General features: G+C 35.3%; 1 protein-coding gene across 5 annotated transcripts in view; it reads right to left on the bottom strand.

The window, feature by feature from the left end:
• Positions 1–21,154, bottom strand: part of LOC148949213 (uncharacterized) — a 175,326-nt gene that overhangs the window by 78,100 nt on the left and 76,072 nt on the right. For all 5 annotated transcript variants that reach the window (XM_089093257.1, XM_089093259.1, XM_089093253.1 and 2 more), the window contains exon 5: positions 3,825–3,915. In XM_089093257.1, the coding sequence (XP_088949383.1) occupies positions 3,825–3,915 (91 nt within the window). The remainder of the gene's footprint in view (positions 1–3,824; positions 3,916–21,154) is intronic.

Here is a 21,154-nt window from a genome sequence, read left to right as displayed (position 1 = left end):
TATTTTTCAATGTATAAGAATGAGAGCAAATTTTTTTTTTTCAATTTTTCCAATGAAAATACAAAACAGGCGTTTTTCAACGAAAAAAATTGACGCCACTGGAATAGATGGCAGTAGACAGGAAAAAGGGCTCAAGCTAATTACATACTTCTTTTAAATCGGCATTAAAAGCGTATTGTTTAATTGCTATATAGCATCGAAAACTGCCCTTGAGTGCCATTTCCAAAACGGAGTGGATTATGTGAAGTTATTTGTCTCACTGAGATACCTTGATCGGGAAATCAAATCAAAATTTTCAAAAGGTTATATGTTAGCTTCGTAACTGCATTTGGAGGTCTTTCATTAAATACTGAACTATATGAGAATTAAAACTGGACACTAAAAGTTATTTATATCGTGGCTGGTTAAAGACTATTAAAAAAACTAAATTGAATTTTCCTTTCGGCGTTATTTGCACCCCATTTTACTTTTTAAACCTTGAAATAAATTATTAACCCTAGAATATCAGTTATTATTAATTATACTATTAGAGCCATATTCTTCAATTAATTTTAAATGAAAAATTCCTTGCCAGAAGCAGCTGCTGGTAACTAATCCTATTCTGAGAGTAGACGGGAATGATGTTCCCGTTTTCTCGTTTGTTATTTCCTTCCCTCCAAGTATATTTCCCTAGTAACCTTAGAGCTCATGGGGAAAATCACAATGAATGGAAAACATTTTATCGCAAAGACAACGCTTCTTGAATTAAGCATGTATTTGGGATCCATGGAAAGTGGGGATAAGGAAAAAAAACTATATTTTTTACGAGCTTTCAGGTGTTTTACCATTGTTCTATTCCCGAAAATTATTCACCGTTAAAAATCATCTACTTAACGTTAAAGTCAAAGGTGCTGTGCACACCTGTCATTGCTTCGGTACGGGACTTTATACCTCCAATCCTGCTTCAAATCCTCCCTCCTCAAAATCTTTTGAATGGAAAGATGTGCTGTCCCAGCAGTAACAATACGTAACTAGTGGTGGAAATTACCAGAGGTTCGTAGTTACCAGAGAGTCGGTGAGTAATTTTACCGACTGGCTGGTCATTTTTACCGACTGTTTTTTTATCAATAATTAGCATAATGTCTGTTTTGAATACGATACGTAAAATCACTTTAAGAGTGTGTAAAACCGCTGCATTTACCGACCGAGATTGAGATTTTGGTATATGTCATATCACTACTTTTATACTCTTTATGTAACCAAATGGAAAATTGTGGCACCATGTAAAATCACGAGAGGAGTCGGCAAAACTGCTGCTTTTACCGACCAAGTTCCAGATTTTTGTAGATGACCTGTCAATATTTTCGTGGTCTTTATTTAACGGAACAAAAATTTTTGGCGGAGTCAGAAAAATCCGACTTTTCATAGGGGATACGCCACACAAAACCCTTTCACCTCCTCCCTTGGAACGAACCTTAATATCTGGTAGACAATATCTTTCTACTTCTATTTACATCCAGGTATATAGTACTTGACAACCATGTATTTAAAATTACGCCCCATAAAATAAGCCGAGGCAAAACCAGTAGTAGATATAAGGAGCGACACCCCCACCCCCTCCTCTGAAATCAAATTTACTTTTTAGCAGTTTTCGCGAACAGTTTTCTTTTTTTGCAGTTTTCAAATTTCCCGAGCTATAAAACCATAAGAATCGCCAGGTTACCCCCCCTCCCCCCAGCGATAAAAGTGTTATTTCTCATGATAATGATGCAGACGAGGACTCCAGCAATTTTTAAGGAAACAACGACATAGATGATTCCGGGAATAATATTGAAGATTTTGATGACAAAATTAATAACAATGATAAAAAAAAATGAAACTCCATATCATAGTCAATATCATCGTCATCAAGTCTTTATTGGTATTACCATCTTTGCCACCGTTCTTGAATATATCGTCGTTATCACTGACGTTTTAACCATCGTTTTTTATTTAGTATAGTGATCATCATGACAGCCATAATCGTTGTCAATGTCTTCTACGTCGTTGATTTTATCGTCACCATTCAAACGGCACAAAAATCCCCCTATAACCCGAAGTTCGCCAATAACCTTTCTCTAACTCCAATGCTAGCTCCATCAATCATTCATGGCGAGTTATCACCGTGACCCATTGTCTCCATAAATTTTCCCGAGTTTACTTTTCTAAGTTGAATTTTGCGTGAGTTAAATTTGCCTGTAGATTGAGTTTTGCTATGGTTGAGTTTAACTTAGATTCCGCTTTGATGGGTTTAACTTTACAAACACCATTACAAATAGTAGTAATATAGTCCAAAGGTATCAGTCAAGCCAATTGTAAGTAATTCTCTATCGCGATTGGAGTCTTAAAACGCAAAACAACCACCTAGGTGGTGCAAAAGTGGAAGCTTTCCCACCTATATTCAAAAGGGGAAAAAACATATATCAAAAGAGATATTTTCTGGGTTTTTTTTACCACCTAAAAGAAAAATCTTTGCCCACCTCATGTCTGCACCCTCGGTGGGAACGATGATTTCTGGTAGAGAATTTCCATATTGAGCAGATCTTTTGTTAATGCCATTCTAGAGATATCGACAAAACATTTTCTGCGTCAAGAGACATGTTTATCAAAAAGGGATCCTATGTCACACAAAAGGATACGAAGAGGGAGAATATTTTTCTTCATATATCGGCATTACTGCCTGTGCAGCTTTCCCCAATGATGAAAATCAGAAAATAGTTTATACGGAAAACGGTTTCTCGATTATCAGTTTCAGGACTGGATATCTATTTCAACCCCATGAATCATGCTATAACAAAAATTGTTTGTCATTCTCTTCGATTCGGTGACATTCCATTTTCCTTAAAGGTTTGTTCAGATATGTAAAAAGGAATTAATTTCGCGTGGGGGAGACGAATATATATATATATATATACATATATATATATATATATATATATATATATATATATATATATATATATATATATATATATATATATATATATATATATATATATATATATATATATATATATATATATGTATATACTAAATCTTTCATTAAATTGAACATATGATATACAAATATGTATTGAATATGTAAATATTATATCATACATATATTCAATTTAAATTAATTAAAAAGATTCTGAACACAACAATGCAGTTTTTGTGTGTAGTGGGTATCAAAGTAAAAAGGAAAGGTGGGTGAAAAATCAAAAACTAAAAACCAATCTATGTGCTTTCTGGGAGGGGGGATTCATCCTCTCTTTTCTGGTGTTTGTGCAAAAAGGTTCATAATACAAGAGACAATTAGTCCATAGTCTAGCTTTTTTAAGAACTCTTATTTATAGGAAATATTCTTCGCTTCTTCAAAGCTTTAAATGTAAACCAAGAAGGCGCCACCGCCAGACATCACGTATACCAGGTGGCGCGAGCCAAGCGGTGCAAAGTGTGCCAAGTGGGGCGAAAACTGTACCAAGCGTGGCGGAACTATGAGGTACTCGTGGCGTTCTAAGACGTCCACCAAGTAGAGGCATGTGAGCACCTCCACTGTAAACTTTTAAAAAGTGAACCTTCACGTTAGAGATGAAATACCAAAATTCTAGATATCCACGACTTTTGTTATATTAAAACAATGTTCAGGATAAAACCTATGACTTTCGAGTTACATTTTTTTTTTTGCATTAATTTCAGTTAGATACTTTTCTCCATAATATTACATTCCTGGGCAGCGGTTTTCAACAATCTATCTGTTACAAAAAAACGAGAATCGCTCTTTGACTAGGCTGTCGTTATTGCAACGACGAAAACATAGGACTTACCGGTTTGACCAGTTTGAACGATTTGTTTACCGGCAAGCATGTGAGATCCTCCTATCTGAGTTCCTTGGAAGGGTTTGCCAGCAGTAATCACCTAAAATAAACATCAATAATGGAAAAGCTGAGGTTTAGTCTTTTCAAAATAGAAAAAAAACGCAAAATTCACACACTTAAACCACTAAATATAACGAGGGGTTAAAGGTCTAGATTAGGGGCTATTGAGAAGGAAACATATTAAAGAAAACAATACTTACTTCATAATACACAAAATAATTGCAGCCGACGCATTTTGACTGCAGCTCCACTATACCTTACCCCGAGCTCCCTAATGTGCAAATAGATTGCCCAAATTATATATTTCCCATGCATTCTCTTGTTTAAACCGTGTAACCAGTTTATTGAATCAACTGTGACGAAACAAGAACCGAAAAAACAAGAGTGATGGGAAGCGAAATGCATGATAAATATACAATTTGGGTACTTGCGTATTATTCAGTACAAACTCAAGAAGTCAAGCTAGGTTAATCCTAATGAAATATACTGAAATATGGTAAAAATATAATACTTTAGAAACAAATTTGGGCTATATATTTGATATATACAGCCCATATATAGAGGGTGGGATAAAGTATAGCGGGTCTGCATGCCTAATGTGTTAGCTACAATTATTCTGCATATTATGAAGTAAGAATTGTTTTCTAACGTTACGCTGTCCAAATACTTTACACCCACCCCCTCCCCTAATGTGCAAAAATAACGCCCGAATTATATAAGTCCAATGTATTCCATCACCCATCACTTGTTTCCCACTACGCATAAGCTAATTGTCTCTTAATACAGATAGATAAAACCGGTTTTTATACATCTAAGAGAGAAAAACTTCTCGGATGTGTACTGAATAATACATAAGTACCATGATTTGTGCTATATATCAAACAACTCGTGGCAACGAAATGTAAGTAATCAAACAGTTTGTCGCAAAGACCTGTAAGTAGGGAGCGATTTCCACGGAAAAAATCTTCATAGGGGAATTATCACCAGGAAAAGTTCTCCATGGGGAATTTTTCGACGGAAAATATTCCATTGGGGGGGGGGGGGGGGGGGGGGCCGGGAAAAAATTCCCACACAGGGAAATTCCGCCATGACCTGAAAAACGACCAGAAATTAAATAAAAACAAGTTTTTTTTTCAAATGAAAGTATGCTAGGGAGTATTTTTCAGGCATAATCGCTGCAAGAAATTTTCTAGGGGGAATTGTTCAGGGGCAATATCCGGAGGAGGTATTTTACGATAGAGGAACTTTCCAGGGAGGAATTGTTCATGGGGAGATTTTCCATGGAGGGGGAGGTGGATTTCATGGGAATATTTGAAAAACGTTCAGAAATTAAATAAAAAACACGTTTTTTCTACTGTAATGAAGGAGCAGCATTAAGACTCGAAACGAACAGAAATTATTCTGCATATGAGGGGGGTTGTCCCCTCTTCTATACCGCATTCTTTAAGCTGAAGTTTAACGTTTTATCCCCATTCTTCAAGAACGATTGCTGAAACACAAGTGCCTCTTAATTAGAATCAAAATCTTTTTAAAACGTACTAAAAGAACTTTAGCGTTACGGAATAATTTCTGTTCGTTTTAAGTTTTAATGTAGCTCCTTACTTTCCGCAAAAAAAAATTTATATTTAATTTGCAAAGTAGGGGGGGGGGGGGGGGTGGTGGTGAAGTATAGTGAAGCTCCAGTCAAAATGTGTTAGCTACAATTATTCTGCATATTATGATTGTTTTCTTAAAATGTTTCCTTCTTAATAGCCCCTAATCTAGACTTTTAACAACTAGGGAAACTGGTTTTCAGAAAAGAAAAACTGGTTATTCTGCATATTGTCATTGTTTCCTTAAAATGTTTCCTTCTTAATAGCCCCTAATCTAGACTTTTAACAACTAGGGAAACTGGTTTTCAGAAAAGAAAAACTGGTTATTCTGCATATTATGATTGTTTTCTTAAAATATTTCCTTCTTAATAGCCCCTAATCTAGACTTTTAACAACTAGGGAAACTGGTTTTCAAAAAAGAAAAACTGGTTATTCTGCATATTATGATTGTTTTCTTAAAATGTTTCCTTCTTAATAGCCCCTAATCTAGACTTTTAACAACTAGGGAAACTAGTTTTCAGAAAAGAAAAACTGGTTATTCTGCATATTATGATTGTTTTCTTAAAATGTTTCCTTATTAATAGCCCCTAATCTAGACTTTTAACAACTAGGGAAACTGGTTTTCAGAAAAGAAAAACTGGTTATTCTGCATATTATGATTGTTTTCTTAAAATATTTCCTTCTTAATAGCCCCTAATCTAGACTTTTAAAAACTATGGAAACTGGTTTTCAGAAAAGAAAAACTGGTTATTCTGCATATTATGATTGTTTTCTTAAAAGATATCCTTCTTAATAGCCCCTAATCTAGAGTTTTAACAACTAGGGAAACAGGTTTTCAGAAAAGAAAAACTGGTTATTCTGCATATTATGATTGTTTTCTTAAAATATATCCTTCTTAATAGCCCCTAATCTAGACTTTTAACAACTATGGAAACTGGTTTTCAGTAAAGAAAAACTGGTTATTCTGCATATTATGATTGTTTTCTTAAAATATATCCTTATTAATAGCCCCTAATATAGACTTTTAACAACTAGGGAAACTGGTTTTCAGAAAAGAAAAACTGGTTATTCTGCATATTATGATTGTTTTCTTAAAATATATCCTTCTTAATATCCCCTAATCTAGACTTTTAACAACTAGGGAAACTGGTTTTCAGAAAAGAAAAACTGGTTATTCTGCATATTATGATTGTTTTCTTAAAATATATCCTTCTTAATAGCCCCTAATATAGACTTTTAACAACTAGGGAAACTTGTTTTCAGAAAAGAAAAACTGGTTATTCTGCATATTATGATTGTTTTCTTAAAATATATCCTTCTTAATAGCCCCTAATCTAGACTTTTAACAACTAGGGAAACTGGTTTTCAGAAAAGAAAAACTGGTTATTCTGCATATTATGATTGTTTTCTTAAAATATTTCCTTCTTAATAGCCCCTAATCTAGACTTTTAACAACTAGGGAAACTGGTTTTCAAAAAAGAAAAACTGGTTATTCTGCATATTATGATTGTTTTCTTAAAATGTTTCCTTCTTAATAGCCCCTAATCTAGACTTTTAACAACTAGGGAAACTAGTTTTCAGAAAAGAAAAACTGGTTATTCTGCATATTATTATTGTTTTCTTAAAAAGTTTCCTTCTTAATAGCCCCTAATCTAGACTTTTAACAACTAGGGAAACTGGTTTTCAGAAAAGAAAAACTGGTTATTCTGCATATTATGATTGTTTTCTTAAAATATATCCTTCTTAATAGCCCCTAATCTAGACTTTTAACAACTAGGGAAACTGGTTTTCAGTAAAGAAAAACTGGTTATTCTGCATATTATGATTGTTTTCTTAAAATATATCCTTATTAATAGCCCCTAATCTAGACTTTTAACAACTAGGGAAACTGGTTTTCAGAAAAGAAAAACTGGTTATTCTGCATATTATGATTGTTTTCTTAAAATATATCCTTCTTAATAGCCCCTAATCTAGACTTTTAACAACTAGGGAAACTGGTTTTCAGAAAAGAAAAACTGGTTATTCTGCATATTATGATTGTTTTCTTAAAAAATATCCTTCTTAATAGCCCCTAATCTAGAGTTTTAACAACTAGGGAAACAGGTTTTCAGAAAAGAAAAACTGGTTATTCTGCATATTATGATTGTTTTCTTAAAATATATCCTTCTTAATAGCCCCTAATCTATACTTTTAACAACTATGGAAACTGGTTTTCAGAAAAGAAAAACTGGTTATTCTGCATATTATGATTGTTTTCTTAAAATATATCCTTCTTAATAGCCCCTAATCTAGACTTTTAACAACTAGGGAAACTGGTTTTCAGAAAAGAATAACTGGTTATTCTGCATATTATGATTGTTTTCTTAAAATATATCCTTATTAATAGCCCCTAATCTAGACTTTTAACAACTAGGGAAACTGGTTTTCAGAAAAGAAAAACTGGTTATTCTGCATATTATGATTGTTTTCTTAAAATATTTCCTTATTAATAGCCCCTAATCTAGACTTTTAACAACTAGGGAAACTGGTTTTCAGAAAAGAAAAACTGGTTATTCTGCATATTATGATTGTTTTCTTAAAATATATCCTTATTAATAGCCCCTAATCTATACTTTTAACAACTAGGGAAACTGGTTTTCAGAAAAGAAAAAATGGTTATTCTGCATATTATGATTGTTTGCTTAAAATATTTCCTTCTTAATAGCCCCTAATCTAGACTTTTAACAACTAGGGAAACTAGTTTTCAGAAAAGAAAAACTGGTTATTCTGCATATTATGATTGTTTTCTTAAAATGTTTCCTTCTTAATAGCCCCTAATCTAGACTTTTAACAACTAGGGAAACTGGTTTTCAGAAAAGAAAAAACTGGTTATTCTGCATATTATGATTGTTTTCTTAAAATATTTCATTCTTAATAGCCCCTAATCTAGACTTTTAACAACTAGGGAAACTGGTTTTCAGAAAAGAAAAACTGGTTATTCTGCATATTATGATTGTTTTCTTAAAATGTTTCCTTCTTAATAGCCCCTAATGTAGACTTTTAACAACTAGGGAAACTGGTTTTCAGAAAAGAAAAACTGGTTATTCTGCATATTATGATTGTTTTCTTAAAATGTTTCCTTCTTAATAGCCCCTAATGTAGACTTTTAACAACTAGGGAAACTGTTTTTCATAAAATAAAAACTGGTTATTCTGCATATTATGATTGTTTTCTTAAAATGTTTCCTTCTTAATAGCCCCTAATCTAGACTTTTAACAACTAGGGAAACTGGTTTTCAGAAAAGAAAAACTGGTTATTCTGCATATTATGATTGTTTTCTTAAAATGTTTCCTTCTTAATAGCCCCTAATGTAGACTTTTAACAACTAGGGAAACTGGTTTTCAGAAAAGAAAAAACTGGTTATTCTGCATATTATGATTGTTTACTTAAAATGTTTCCTTCTTAATAGCCCCTAATGTAGACTTTTAACAACTAGGGAAACTGGTTTTCAGAAAAGAAAAAACTGGTTATTCTTCATATTATGATTGTTTTCTTAAAATATTTCCTTCTTAATAGCCCCTAATCTAGACTTTTAACAACTAGGGAAACTGGTTTTCAGAAAAGAAAAACTGGTTATTCTGCATATTATGATTGTTTTCTTAAAATGTTTCATTCTTAATAGCCCCTAATGTAGACTTTTAACAACTAGGGAAACTGGTTTTCAGAAAAGAAAACTGGACGTGAGAAGCTTTTTTGGTTCATGGTACTTTAAAAACTAAAACAGAAAAGAAATATTCTAACGCCACTCAAAGATTTTACAGTGTAGGTGCAGCCAAATTTTTTGGATTGGACTTGATCGTACAAGTAGACAATTTTATTCACATATACAAACATTTAACCTGAGGGGTGTCAAATTCCAAGAAAGTGGGAAAAACATGAAAACTAGATTCATGAAAGGCATAGATTACTCTCCAATCAGCTAAAATAAAAATACAACTGGTGCAAAAAATGTTGCACACAATCACAGTTTTCAACTGCTTAGTTATAAGGAAAATAAAGGTACTTTTTTTTTAATTCGAACTGGAATAAATCCAGAAGACGACATCTAGCAGTTTCTCAGAGTTAGCTGGCCTGGACCCCCAAACCCTCCACATGGGTTTACCACCGACTCAAAACAGTGAGCAAGGACATGATAGGTCTGTTTCTGCACTTAGGCTGTCCTTTTATGAGGAAAAATCTCTCGTTTTCCATCTCTTCATTCAGGCGCACATAGATGAATGCAAAATAAAAGAATAAAAACGAAAAAAAAGAAAGAAAGAGAAAAAAAAGAAGAAAGAAAGAGAGAAAAAAAACGGGAAAAGATCAACTTCCACATTAATAAAATCTTCGGGTCTTATTTCTCTGATGAGCCTGAAATCCATTGTTGGCAATCAGAGAAGTATGGCTTACAAAAAATAGAGGGTACTTGTTTAGTATCCAGTAAACACGCAATAAGTGAAGTTTCGTTAATGCTAATGAAATAAAACAAAATAGGATGAAGATATAATAGTTCAGAAACAAATTTGGGTTATATATTTGCACATTAGCGAAGGTGAGCGTAAAGCATAGCATATATTAAATATGTAACCTAACCAAACCTCTTTTTTGTCGCTTCAACCCCAAAAACTAAAGTTTAAATCTTTGTCACGGAGTGAGCAATACCTCACTAGGCAGCGAAAACCTGCGTTTTATGTAGTATCTTTTAAATTTCGACGCGGATCTTTCTCGCGTGTTTACTGGATTCTAAACAAGTACCAAATGGAGTCTTTGTGTGCTTTGGATTAGGACAGTCGATCAAGTTAAGGTGCCAAGAACAATAAAACTGAAGTCTGATTGAATTGGTTACGTGGAAATTTACACAACAATATATCTTGAAAAATTAGCAAGTCGTATACTTAATTTTTTAATTAAAAAGCCCTCCATATGCACTGATGCAGTTTTTAGTAGTAGGTGTCAAATTAAAAAAGGAACTTGGGTGAAAAATCCAGAAAAAGTTAGCTAAAAAAAATTTGGCACCAACAGTGACGACGTTTCCACAGGGCAAGGGGCAGTGGCGGATCCAGGATGTAACTAGAGGGGGGGGGCAAAAAAGTTTCATCCAATAAACGCGTTAGGAGCAAGTTTAATTAACGCAAGCTCGCGCTAATTAAGTAAATTAAACGTAATTAAGGCGTTCGCCCCCTCGCCGCCCTGGTTCCACCACTGCCAAGGGGGGCAGTTGCCCTCCCCAATAATTTAGAGCATTCTATATACAGCTCATGCCCCTTGACTCGCTGGATGTGGACCCCTCTTGACCCCCCCCCCCAATAGAAATACTGGAGCTACGCCCCTGGGCACCAAATAGCTTGAGAAGGTATATCTGTCTTTGGGGATCAACAGATTATTGATCTTTGAATTTTAAAAATTGCTGACTAATTAGTCGTGATTTATTTTCACGGTTCAACGTGGCAACACAGACGAAAATGTGGTACTGCCCAAAAAACTTCATAATTTTCAAACAACCAAAGACCTAATGGGGCTCCCAGGGGTTAAAAAAAATGTTGATACTGTTCTATTACCTGGGAAACCCATGAGAAGTGAAGTTTGGTTAATGCTAATGAAATAAAACAAAATAGGATGAAAATATAATAGTTTAGAAACAAATTTTGGCTATATATTTGCAAATTAGCGGGGTGGGGGTAAAAGCATAGCATATATTAAATACGTAACCTAACCTAAGTACCTTTTTTCCCTCAAACCCCAAAAAAATAAAGTTTAAATATTGTAAACGGAATGAGAAACCACTGTTTGCAATGCTCGGCATAGGAATTCTCTGTTGAAATAACCTGCTTGACTAGTTTCTTTTATCAAGTTCGCTATACTATTGTACATCTCGCGAGTTTCGCAGTTAATAGAACAGTACCAGTACCAAAATGTTTCCATTTTGATGTTCTTGGTACGTCAAGACCATAACACAAAACTAGTCATAGCTTCTGAAAACAATACAATGCTCATGAAAATTGGGTCTTTATTTGCTTTGCATTAGGACGGTCGATCTGCTTAACACGAAGTGACTCTTAGCTTCTGGAAAGAATACAAGGGTAATGACTCAAATTCAGAAGCTCCCGCAGAGTCTTAAGACATTCATCAATCACGAAGCTTGAGTGAATAGCATAGCCTATTGGGAGATTGACACTTTTATTTAAAAAGGCTCAAAAGACAGATTTGGACAGTTGGATTTGCCAAGAACTGCCACACGGTTTCAAGTTATCATGAAAAAAAGATTAACCACTGTACTGATGAACAAACTAATGAGGATTTTTTGATGCATGAAGGTACTATAAAGGTACTCGTGCAATATACGGGCACTTCTATATACTGGTAAAGAAGTCAAGTTTGGTTAATGCTAATGAAATAAAATAAAATAGGATGAATATATAATAGTTTAGAAACAAATTTGGGCTATATATTTCCACATTAGGGGGTGGGGGTAAACCAGACCATATATTTAAATACGTAACCTAACCTAACCTAACCAAAGAAATATACCCGGCTATAATAACTTATGAACGAGATTGTAAGAATTGCATAATTGACAAATCCCAAATTGTAATTTTAACATTCATTCGCCCTCCCCCCCAATAATATTGAGAGAAAAAATATTATACATCCCATGCCCTTTGAATATTCAGATACGGACCCCTCTTGCCCCCCCCCAATAAAAATGCTGGAGATTCCCCCTGTCATGAACTGCTATTAATGTTCATTACGGTGGAGTTATTTTCGTCAGTGCTTAAAGTTAAATAATAATAGACTTTAAAACAGCAGTGTCAAGCAGTGTGTTGTTCAATACCTGCACAACGGGCGCAGGATAGAGAATATCCATGTGAAGCCCAGTGGAGGGGAGTAAAAAACAATGTCTTCCTAAAAGTTTTCGCAGTTTTGACCCTGTCCAAAAATCTTGCGATACTCCCCCCCTTCCCCTAAGGACTGGATGAATGTGTCCTATCTTGCAAATTTCTTTATATATTTTAGATTCCGCAATGCTGACGTAATTTAAAACTTGGAAAGCCTCTGGCCGTTGACCACTTTTAAAGGAAACACTTAAGGTAGATAGAAGTATTACCATTAGCTTTTCCTTATTTTATTCTCTTCCAAATATTATGGTGACTTTTGCAGGTTATAAAAAGAAAATTAAAGAAAACTGGGAGGTGGCCGTCTCCCAGGAATCATGCAGACCAGGAGGCACGTGCCAAGCGTGGCGGAACACAGCTCTACCATGCTTTGCACAGTTCTGAGATGCACACTAGATGGTGGGTAGTCGGCCATCCAGTGGCGGTTCTGGCCTCTCTTGCACCCGAAGCAAATTCTTCTTAGCGCCCCTCTCTTGTCTCCCAAAAATTCTCAGGCCGAATTTGAACAAAATTTGCATTTATTATCAAAATTATTCATTTATTTAGATCTGACTCTTCTTACTTTATATTGGAAAAGATATGGGGAAAATGAAAATTTCGGATTCAATTTGCTTTTACTTACTGCCAACTGCGCTGTCTACTTTATTTTAATAAAAATAAAATTCGAAAAAATTGCAAAATGATTATAAAGTTTAGATTATTTATTTGAAATTTCGCACCCCTAGTATTTATGCGCCCTGGGTAACTACCCGCCCCCTCTGTACCTTTTAAAACCGTCTTTGCGGCCAACCCTCGAAGAAAACATTAAAATAATGAAATTCTGATTTTATTATTTGCAGTATGTTTCTATTAGTAACATCTCGCACATTATCGTGCGAGACAAGGGTATGACAAGGGTATCAGTAATTTACCAAATTGACAAATTTATTTTTAAAAGTGAAAAACAGGAAAAATGAGGAATGAGGGCGCCAGAAAAAAACCTTGGGGGGCAGGCTCCCTGGATCTGCCACTGAGTTCTTGGTGTAAAAGTATGACCATCTCACTACATAAGGAGACATGTAACGAAAACAATTCTTACTTCATAATAGGCAAAATAATCCTAGTTAACATATTCTGCAGTGGAGGAACCTTTATCATTACTTCTTTCATTGTTGTATAATTTCTTTAACAAAATTGTGAAAAATAAACATAGATTTGACTGCATTTATCCGTTTTCAAATAGTCTATATAAAAAAGTTAAACACCATCAATGCCATCTACCAAAAATATATTATTAGGCAAATATTGATAAGTTAGGTTAAGTTAGGTTAAGTTGGGTTAGATTAGCTAGATGGCTCTTGGGTGTTTGTTTTATAAACAATTTTCAAGACTTGAGAATAGACATAAATATTGAAAAATATTATTGAAAAACTGGAAATACAGTGATAGAAGTGAAGATAAATGTTCTCTCGCTGGAAAATATATTAACAAGGATTATTTTGCATATTATAAAGTAAGAATTGTTTTCCTAACATACCTCCTTATGTAGTGGAATGGTCATATATTTACGCCAAGTTCTTACTTTATAATGTGCAGCAAGTATCAATAAATCATATTTAGGCTACTTGCTTTGTCCAATTTTAATTTGTTTTGAATCAGTTTTCCTCAATTATCATATCCATTTTTTTATAAAGCCTAAGGATACATGAGACCATTAGGGGGAAGGGGTTGGGTATGAATTATCAAAAACGCGAACAAACCCATAAAAATGAACATAATTAGTAACCTAAAAATGTCTCGGTACATATGTGTTATATAATACACACTCGAGAACTTGTATCGCGAACATGAGACAATACCCGGTTTCACGGTGTTTATACCAGACAATTAGCTTCGGCTCGGTGGGAAACTACATTATGGCTATATTTTAATTAAATATTTAGTTGGTATTTTGGTTAGGTCAGTTTAGGTTACGTATTAATGCGCTATGGGCGGCCCCCCTTCCATAATTCTTTGCTGTAGTTTTCATAATTTTGTTATTAAAGTTTTTTTTTTAACATATTTTGTTTTATTTCACTAGCATTCACAAAACTTCCGTTCTCGAGTGTGTATTATATAACACATAAGTAGTCTACCAATGTCTTTCTTTTTGTTCTAGCATGTCTTTTAGAGAGCCGCTGTTCTGAACCTTTACATACTTTTTCTCAAGTTGCCCCACCCCCAGAAGAAAATTCCAGTTTGCGTGCCTGGTTTCGGCAACAAACAAGAGGAACATCAATAGCCGGCCATATTTTGTTTCAAGCTGCCTTATAAAATTTTATTTTAAATTATTTCCTTTATTTTGCATCTATTCACCAACCAAACAAGTTTTTCGGTAGATTGCTATTTTGGGTCGTCTCTGTGGTAAAATGTCGACCTTTTTTTAAGGTTAATGTGGAAATTCAAAAAAAAATTCCGCTACTTTTCAACTAGCCGGAACCCACGCGAGAATCAAGTTTGGTTAATGCTAATGAAATAAGATAAAATAGGATGAAAATATAAAAGTTTAGCAACAAATTTGGGCTATATATTTGCATATTAGGGGGGGGGGGGTGGCGGGTAAAGCATAGCATATATTAAATAGGTAACCTAACTTAGTACCCCCCCCCCTAAAACCCCCCAAAAACGATAGTTTAAATATTGTAATGGCAATGACAAATCACGATTTGCGATCCAGTTCTCTATTGACAGATACCCATTTGACTAGTTTCCTTTAGCATCTTCCCTATACAATACATCGCGTGGGTATCAGCTAATTGAAAAGTCCAAAAATTCCTCACAGTAAATTTTATTTAAAACAACAGTATATTTTCGTCTGTTTTCATTGCTTATTTCTACCCAACTAGCGATCGTTTCAAAGTTAAAAGAAATCTTACCCTTTCGTGAAGGGTACTCAGATAGGACTTCAAAACCATACTCGTCAATGAAATAATAACTACTAAAGGAAACCCCCTGATATAATAGGACCGCACTAAAGCGACAGATGGTTTACAGTAGACCCTCTGATTGGTCGAAAAAATTGCCAAAGGCAATAACTCTTAAATCAATAAGTGGCGTTTCATTTTCAGATTGGTTGCCTTCCCTTTATATTGCGTCATGGATATCGTGACGCAACTCAAAAATAATTGGGTTAATTACTTGAATTTGTACTGTGCTTTCGCAAATTAAGACCTTTGGAAAGTATTAAGCACTAGACCTCTTCACTAATCAAAAATCTAGAAGAATTTTTCACGGATCCAACAAGAGTGATCGATAATTATATACAGCTAAAATCTGCACAAATGATTTTCAGCTTTTGATTAAAAAAAAAAGACTAAGACAAGAAAACACCTGAAAATAAGCATGTTAATTTTGGTATCTGCTTTCCAAACTTAATGATCACTACCGTGGCAACTGCGCCCCAGCCCCCTACCAATGCATAGTTAAAGCCCTAGACAATATATAAACGTTTGGCAACACTTCTTATTCAAATTGCCTAGTACTTTTTTTAATATTCCCCTCCCCCCACACAATTTTTGGTTATCTATTATACGAGAAACACACTCGAGATCTTGTATCGCGAACATGAGACACGTTTTTCACGGTGTTAATACCAGACAATTAGCTTCGGCTGTGAAAACTACAACAAAGAATTATGGAAGGGAGCCGCCCAGAAAATACATAACCTAAGCTAACCTAGCCTAACCAACATACAAACTAAATATTTAATTAAAATATAGCTGCAATGTATTTTTCCACCGAGCCGAAGCTAATTGTCTGGTATTAAAACCATGAAAAAAGGATAATGTCTCATGTTCGCTATACAAGTTTTCGAGTGTGTTTCCCATATAATACACAAGTACCCAATTTTTTTATCCCACCCCCCCCCCGAAAAAAAATCCTACGTGCTGGCCAGCCGAGTGCTATATACACTTTTTCTAGGGCTATATAGACTTTTGTATTATCAACTACGACCTCTAGTCTACAGGGTCACGATGCCCCGAGGAAACGGAAGTGGGTCACAGCCCCCTAAATTTAGAAACGATAGCTTTAACTAAATGGGTGTCGAACTCCCTCCTTAAAGCCAGTCTCCATTTTGTAGATTCTTCCATTCTGGCATCTTGCGAAAAAGCAACGTCGAAGGTTGAAGTATCTGCAAACTGCCAATACGGATCCGGAAAAGAAGTTTACATTGGAAGAAAATTTAAAAATTGGCGGTACATATTTGCAGAATCTTCCAAATGGAGACTGGCTTTTAGTAAACGTTGATAGATTAGACTTGCTTTGGTATTTCTTTTCTGCTTGATATCTGTTAATTGGAGGGAGAAGAGTAATTTTCAACTTGATACTTTGATACATGATACATTGATACTTGTTCAACTTTACGTTTAAATTTTCTTGCTTCACATTGATAATTTTGATAATTATTTATTATCAATAACATTGATAATTTTTGCCAAACAAAGTATTAGTACGTTGTCCAGGGGCGCAATGTTTACGTTTTTCCTATTAAATGTGCTAAAACCATGATTTCTATTCTAACTGTATGGTTTCTTAGCCCGTAATTAGAAATAATAATTAACTTTCCATGGAGAGATATTACCTCACACAGAATCATATTATGTTCAATGAGTCAGCGTTAAGAACAGATATTTAAGAATGTTAAATAAAAAAATAGAATTATGTTAAACCCTGAAAAGTAGAGAAATTACCATATGTGTGAGGAGGGAGCAATCTAGTGGGGTTAATTTGGTGGGTTGTACTCTCTAGTGTTTGCCCCCCCCCAACACCCAGGATTTGAAAATACCTTATTTTGAGGCATTTTCATTCAAAAATGCCTTTTCCTAGCATTCTTCTTAGATATATCGGAAAGACGGCAACTTTTCATGAATTGACACCACTGGAGCTACCACCCCTTAATCTCTGCTCTTGACACTAATATTTTAGGTTGTAATCAGTAGAAACAAAACACGATGTTAATTAAGGCGGAACTGGGAGGACTGGGGAATATACCACCCAATTGGTTTGAATCCCTAGATTTTGAGGTACGTTTTTTATACCTTTTTGGAGGTAGGCTATTTTAATTAAAAAATTCCTTTTTGGGTATTTCCATCAAAAACGATAAAATTACCACATACTTTTATGTAAACTCACCACAACAATAACAATCAGCTGCCTTTGTGGAGATAGGTACTTATGTATTATACGCCTCTCACTCAAGTTTACGCTCAAGAACAAACCGATGCATTCGTTAGTTTTGTTCAGCTTAGCGTGAAACAAGGCAAAGACAAGTGACAGAATAGATGGGAAATCTATAATTTGGGTTATATATTTGAAAATTAGGGGGGGGGGTGAAGTATTTGGACAGTTTGAAGTTAGAAAACTATTCTTACTTCATAATATAGAGAATATACCTAAGACATTGTGCATGCAGAAACACTATACTGCACCCCCACCCACTAATGTGCAAATACATAGCTAAAATTTGTTTCTAAAGTATTATATTTTCATCGTATTTTGTGATATTTCATTAGGACTCAGCGTAAAAGAAACAATGAAGCACGAGTGAATGGCATATAATACACAAGTACCGAGAGATATTGCCTCAGGCCAATTCAAATCAAATTACATCAATGAGTCAGTGTTAAGAACAGACATTTAAGAATATTAACTTAAAAAAAAATAGGCCTTGATTCACGTTATATTAAAATATGGAACAAACATAAATAACCAGGGGCGTCGTTTGGGCGGGCAAAGGGGGGGGGGGGAAGTTGCCCCCCCCCAAAAATGTGGATAAAAAATATTATACATCCCATGCCCTTTGACTATCCAGATATGGACCCCTCTTGCCCCAATAAAATACTGGAGATTCGCCCCTGGAAATAACCATATTTTAGGGGAAAGCTTCCACCCCTCAATCCCAACCTGTACTCTACTAGAATTTCGCTTTCAAGCCTGCATTTGTTCGTCTGTAAAGTACAGATTATAATCTGGAAACTTTCTTGAAATTTGTTTTGATTATTGAGCAGTCTTGATAGACAATAGATAATATTCGCAATCAACAACTGATTATATTTATTACATTCAAATAGTGTTGTGGTAAACCATAATTTGAACTTTATCATAAACAATGGGGGGGTTGAGAACAAACAATGGGGGGGGGTTGAGAAAAGCGGCAGCATCCTCCAGAAAAAATAATCTGTTTAATTTTGGCGTCGCTCTTTGTGATTTTGTCTGTTCTATTCCATTTCCTGTTTGTTCAAAAGCAGAATGGACAAATTATATGATATTCAGCGATAACGAAAATGAAAATCACAATTTTTTGGACATACGTTTTTTTTTATGTGCCGCCCCCCCCCCCCCTATATACGCACCTTTGGTCTAGATTAACTTGAACAACTTCCTAAGAAACGAAAAAATATTTCGGTTCATAATAAAAAATTTAATTCTTGAAGGTTCATATACCCCCTCCTCCCTAACCTAGAATAATTCTCTAACGTCCCAGTTAAAACTCGAGAGGTACGATTGTGTATAGCTAAACATAGGCATTGCCCCGTAAAAATAAATGTTTCAAATCAACAATTCCGTAGTCAACATATGCAAAATGTGCCACCGCGTGGCACTATGTTCTTAGAGCTGAGAGGCTTTACGTACTTCTTTTCGATGTTTTTGAGAGGCAACGCTATCCTATAGCGTTGCCTATAGTAAAGGCCATACGGCTCCAATGTTTTATTATTTATTATTATTCTTTTTCCCAGAGGAACTTCATATGGAGGGGGTCGTCGCATAAACTTCGGAGGGGGCTCATTCGATTAGAAATCGAAAGTTCTAGTGCCCTTTTTAAGGGTCAAAAGTGATTGGAAGGCAACTATCACCCCTTCCATGCCTAACATTTCCCCAAACATATCAATAAAAATTTCGAGACAGCCATTTTGTTCAACGAAGTTGAAAGTTCTGGAAATTATATATTTGAGCAGGATACTCCCCCCCCCCCCCCCAGGCATCAGGGCAAGGTTTATAAGTTATGCCCTGGGGAATATATGGTTCTTATGGAAGGGATGCTCGTAAACACTTCAGAGAGGGCTCATTTTATTGTAAATTGAAAGTTCTAGTTGATTTTTTTAGAGTCAAAAGAGATTGGAGGGCAACTAGCCCCCTCCCTCACGCCTCTTTTTCCCCAAATGCTTCCGATAAAAATTTTGAGATAGCCATTAAGTTGAAAATTGATCAAAAGTCAGATAACAAAAACTCAGGTGTTGATACAACCCCCCAGGGCCCGGGGGCAGGCGTTGTAGTTATGCCCTGGGGCATATACGGTTCTTATGAAGGGAATGCTCGTATAACTGCATAGCTGGAAGGGGAAAAATATGCCGCAGTGTGGAACTATGTCCTTGGAACTGAGAGGCTTTACGTAGTTTTTTCGAGGGTTTTAACTTAGAAACAAATAATTGGAGTATTAAAGATAGTTGGAACGAATAGTCCGATAGTTGGAACTTAGGGACAAAATGTGTCGTAGTATGTCCTTGGAACTGAGAGGCATTATATACTTCTTTCTGATAGTTCTAACTTAGGAGCGAACAGTTGGAATATTTTAGCATGGTTGGAGCAAACAGTTGGAATATTTTAGCATGGTTAGAGCGAATAGTTTGCGCTTGTCCGTTCAAGTTTCAACTCCATTCTTTACTTCCATGATAGAACTTGAGGTACTTGTCTAGAATAAAGTAGTCACGCAAGAAAGACCGCATCGAGAAAAACCGAGATGCTTAATGAAAAACAGGTTTCCGCTAGATGTGAGGTGTTGCTCACTCCGTGACTAAGATTTAAACTTTAGTTTTTTGGGGTTGAAGGGGCAAAAAAATGCACTTAGGTTAGGTTACGTATTTAGTATGTGCTATGCTTTACCGCCACCCCCACCCTTAATCTGCAAATATATAGCCCAAATTTGTTTCTGTACTATTATATTTTCATCCTATTTTGTTTTATTTCATTAGCATTAACGGAACTTCACTTCTGGCGTGACTACTGGATTCTAGACAAATACCAAACTTTATTAAATTATTTCTAAAATCTTTTTTTATTTAAATTAGTTTTATTTGTTTTTAGGTTCTATAAATATGCAGACTACTACTACTGCTACTACTACTAACTCGATGCAGATCCAAGCCGCTAGAGACCAACACGGCTACTCCTCCTCCACCCCAATCTATTCAAAACCTCCTTCTTTACACCCTCCCAAAAAGTTCCCATTCCCCTCAAATCCCTGCCTATAAAATCCTCCCACCCCCTTCGGGGATAACCTGCTTTTCGTTTGGCCCTAGACGGTTGGCAGACCAAGACTATAAATTATCTCATATCTATATAATTCCCCCTCCCCCCCCCCCCAAAAAAAAATCGTCACATGAACCCTTTCAGTCACCATGTTCTCACATGAGAACATCACAGCTTCGCTTGGTCTTCTTGGACCCTGTAGGTGGCAGCGATACTCGAGTATGCGCTCCATAATAATAAGTAATGCGAAAAGACACTGGCGAAGTTTCAAACCGATGATGCTAAATTCTGATTTTTAGCAGTATTTTGAAGTTGTTGCACATCCGTACTCGAAAGAATGGATCTACCAGGTATGTTTTCATGCATTTTTTTTACCAGATTTACCATGAAAATACGCGAAAAAAGGGGTTCATTTGTCCTTTTCAGTTAGTTACCCCATCTATAAAAAAGTTTACCTCGCTAGTGCGTTGGATAGATGCCGCAGATTTTTTCGAAGTAGCGTGTTCTTGGG

This window comes from Artemia sp. Qi Xiang Cuo, chromosome 8, assembly GCF_049724085.1.
Source record: "Artemia sp. Qi Xiang Cuo chromosome 8, ASM4972408v1, whole genome shotgun sequence".
Taxonomy (NCBI): domain Eukaryota; kingdom Metazoa; phylum Arthropoda; class Branchiopoda; order Anostraca; family Artemiidae; genus Artemia; species Artemia sp. Qi Xiang Cuo.
Note: the sequence above shows the minus strand (reverse complement) of the source record. Positions and strands in the feature narration are given on the sequence as shown.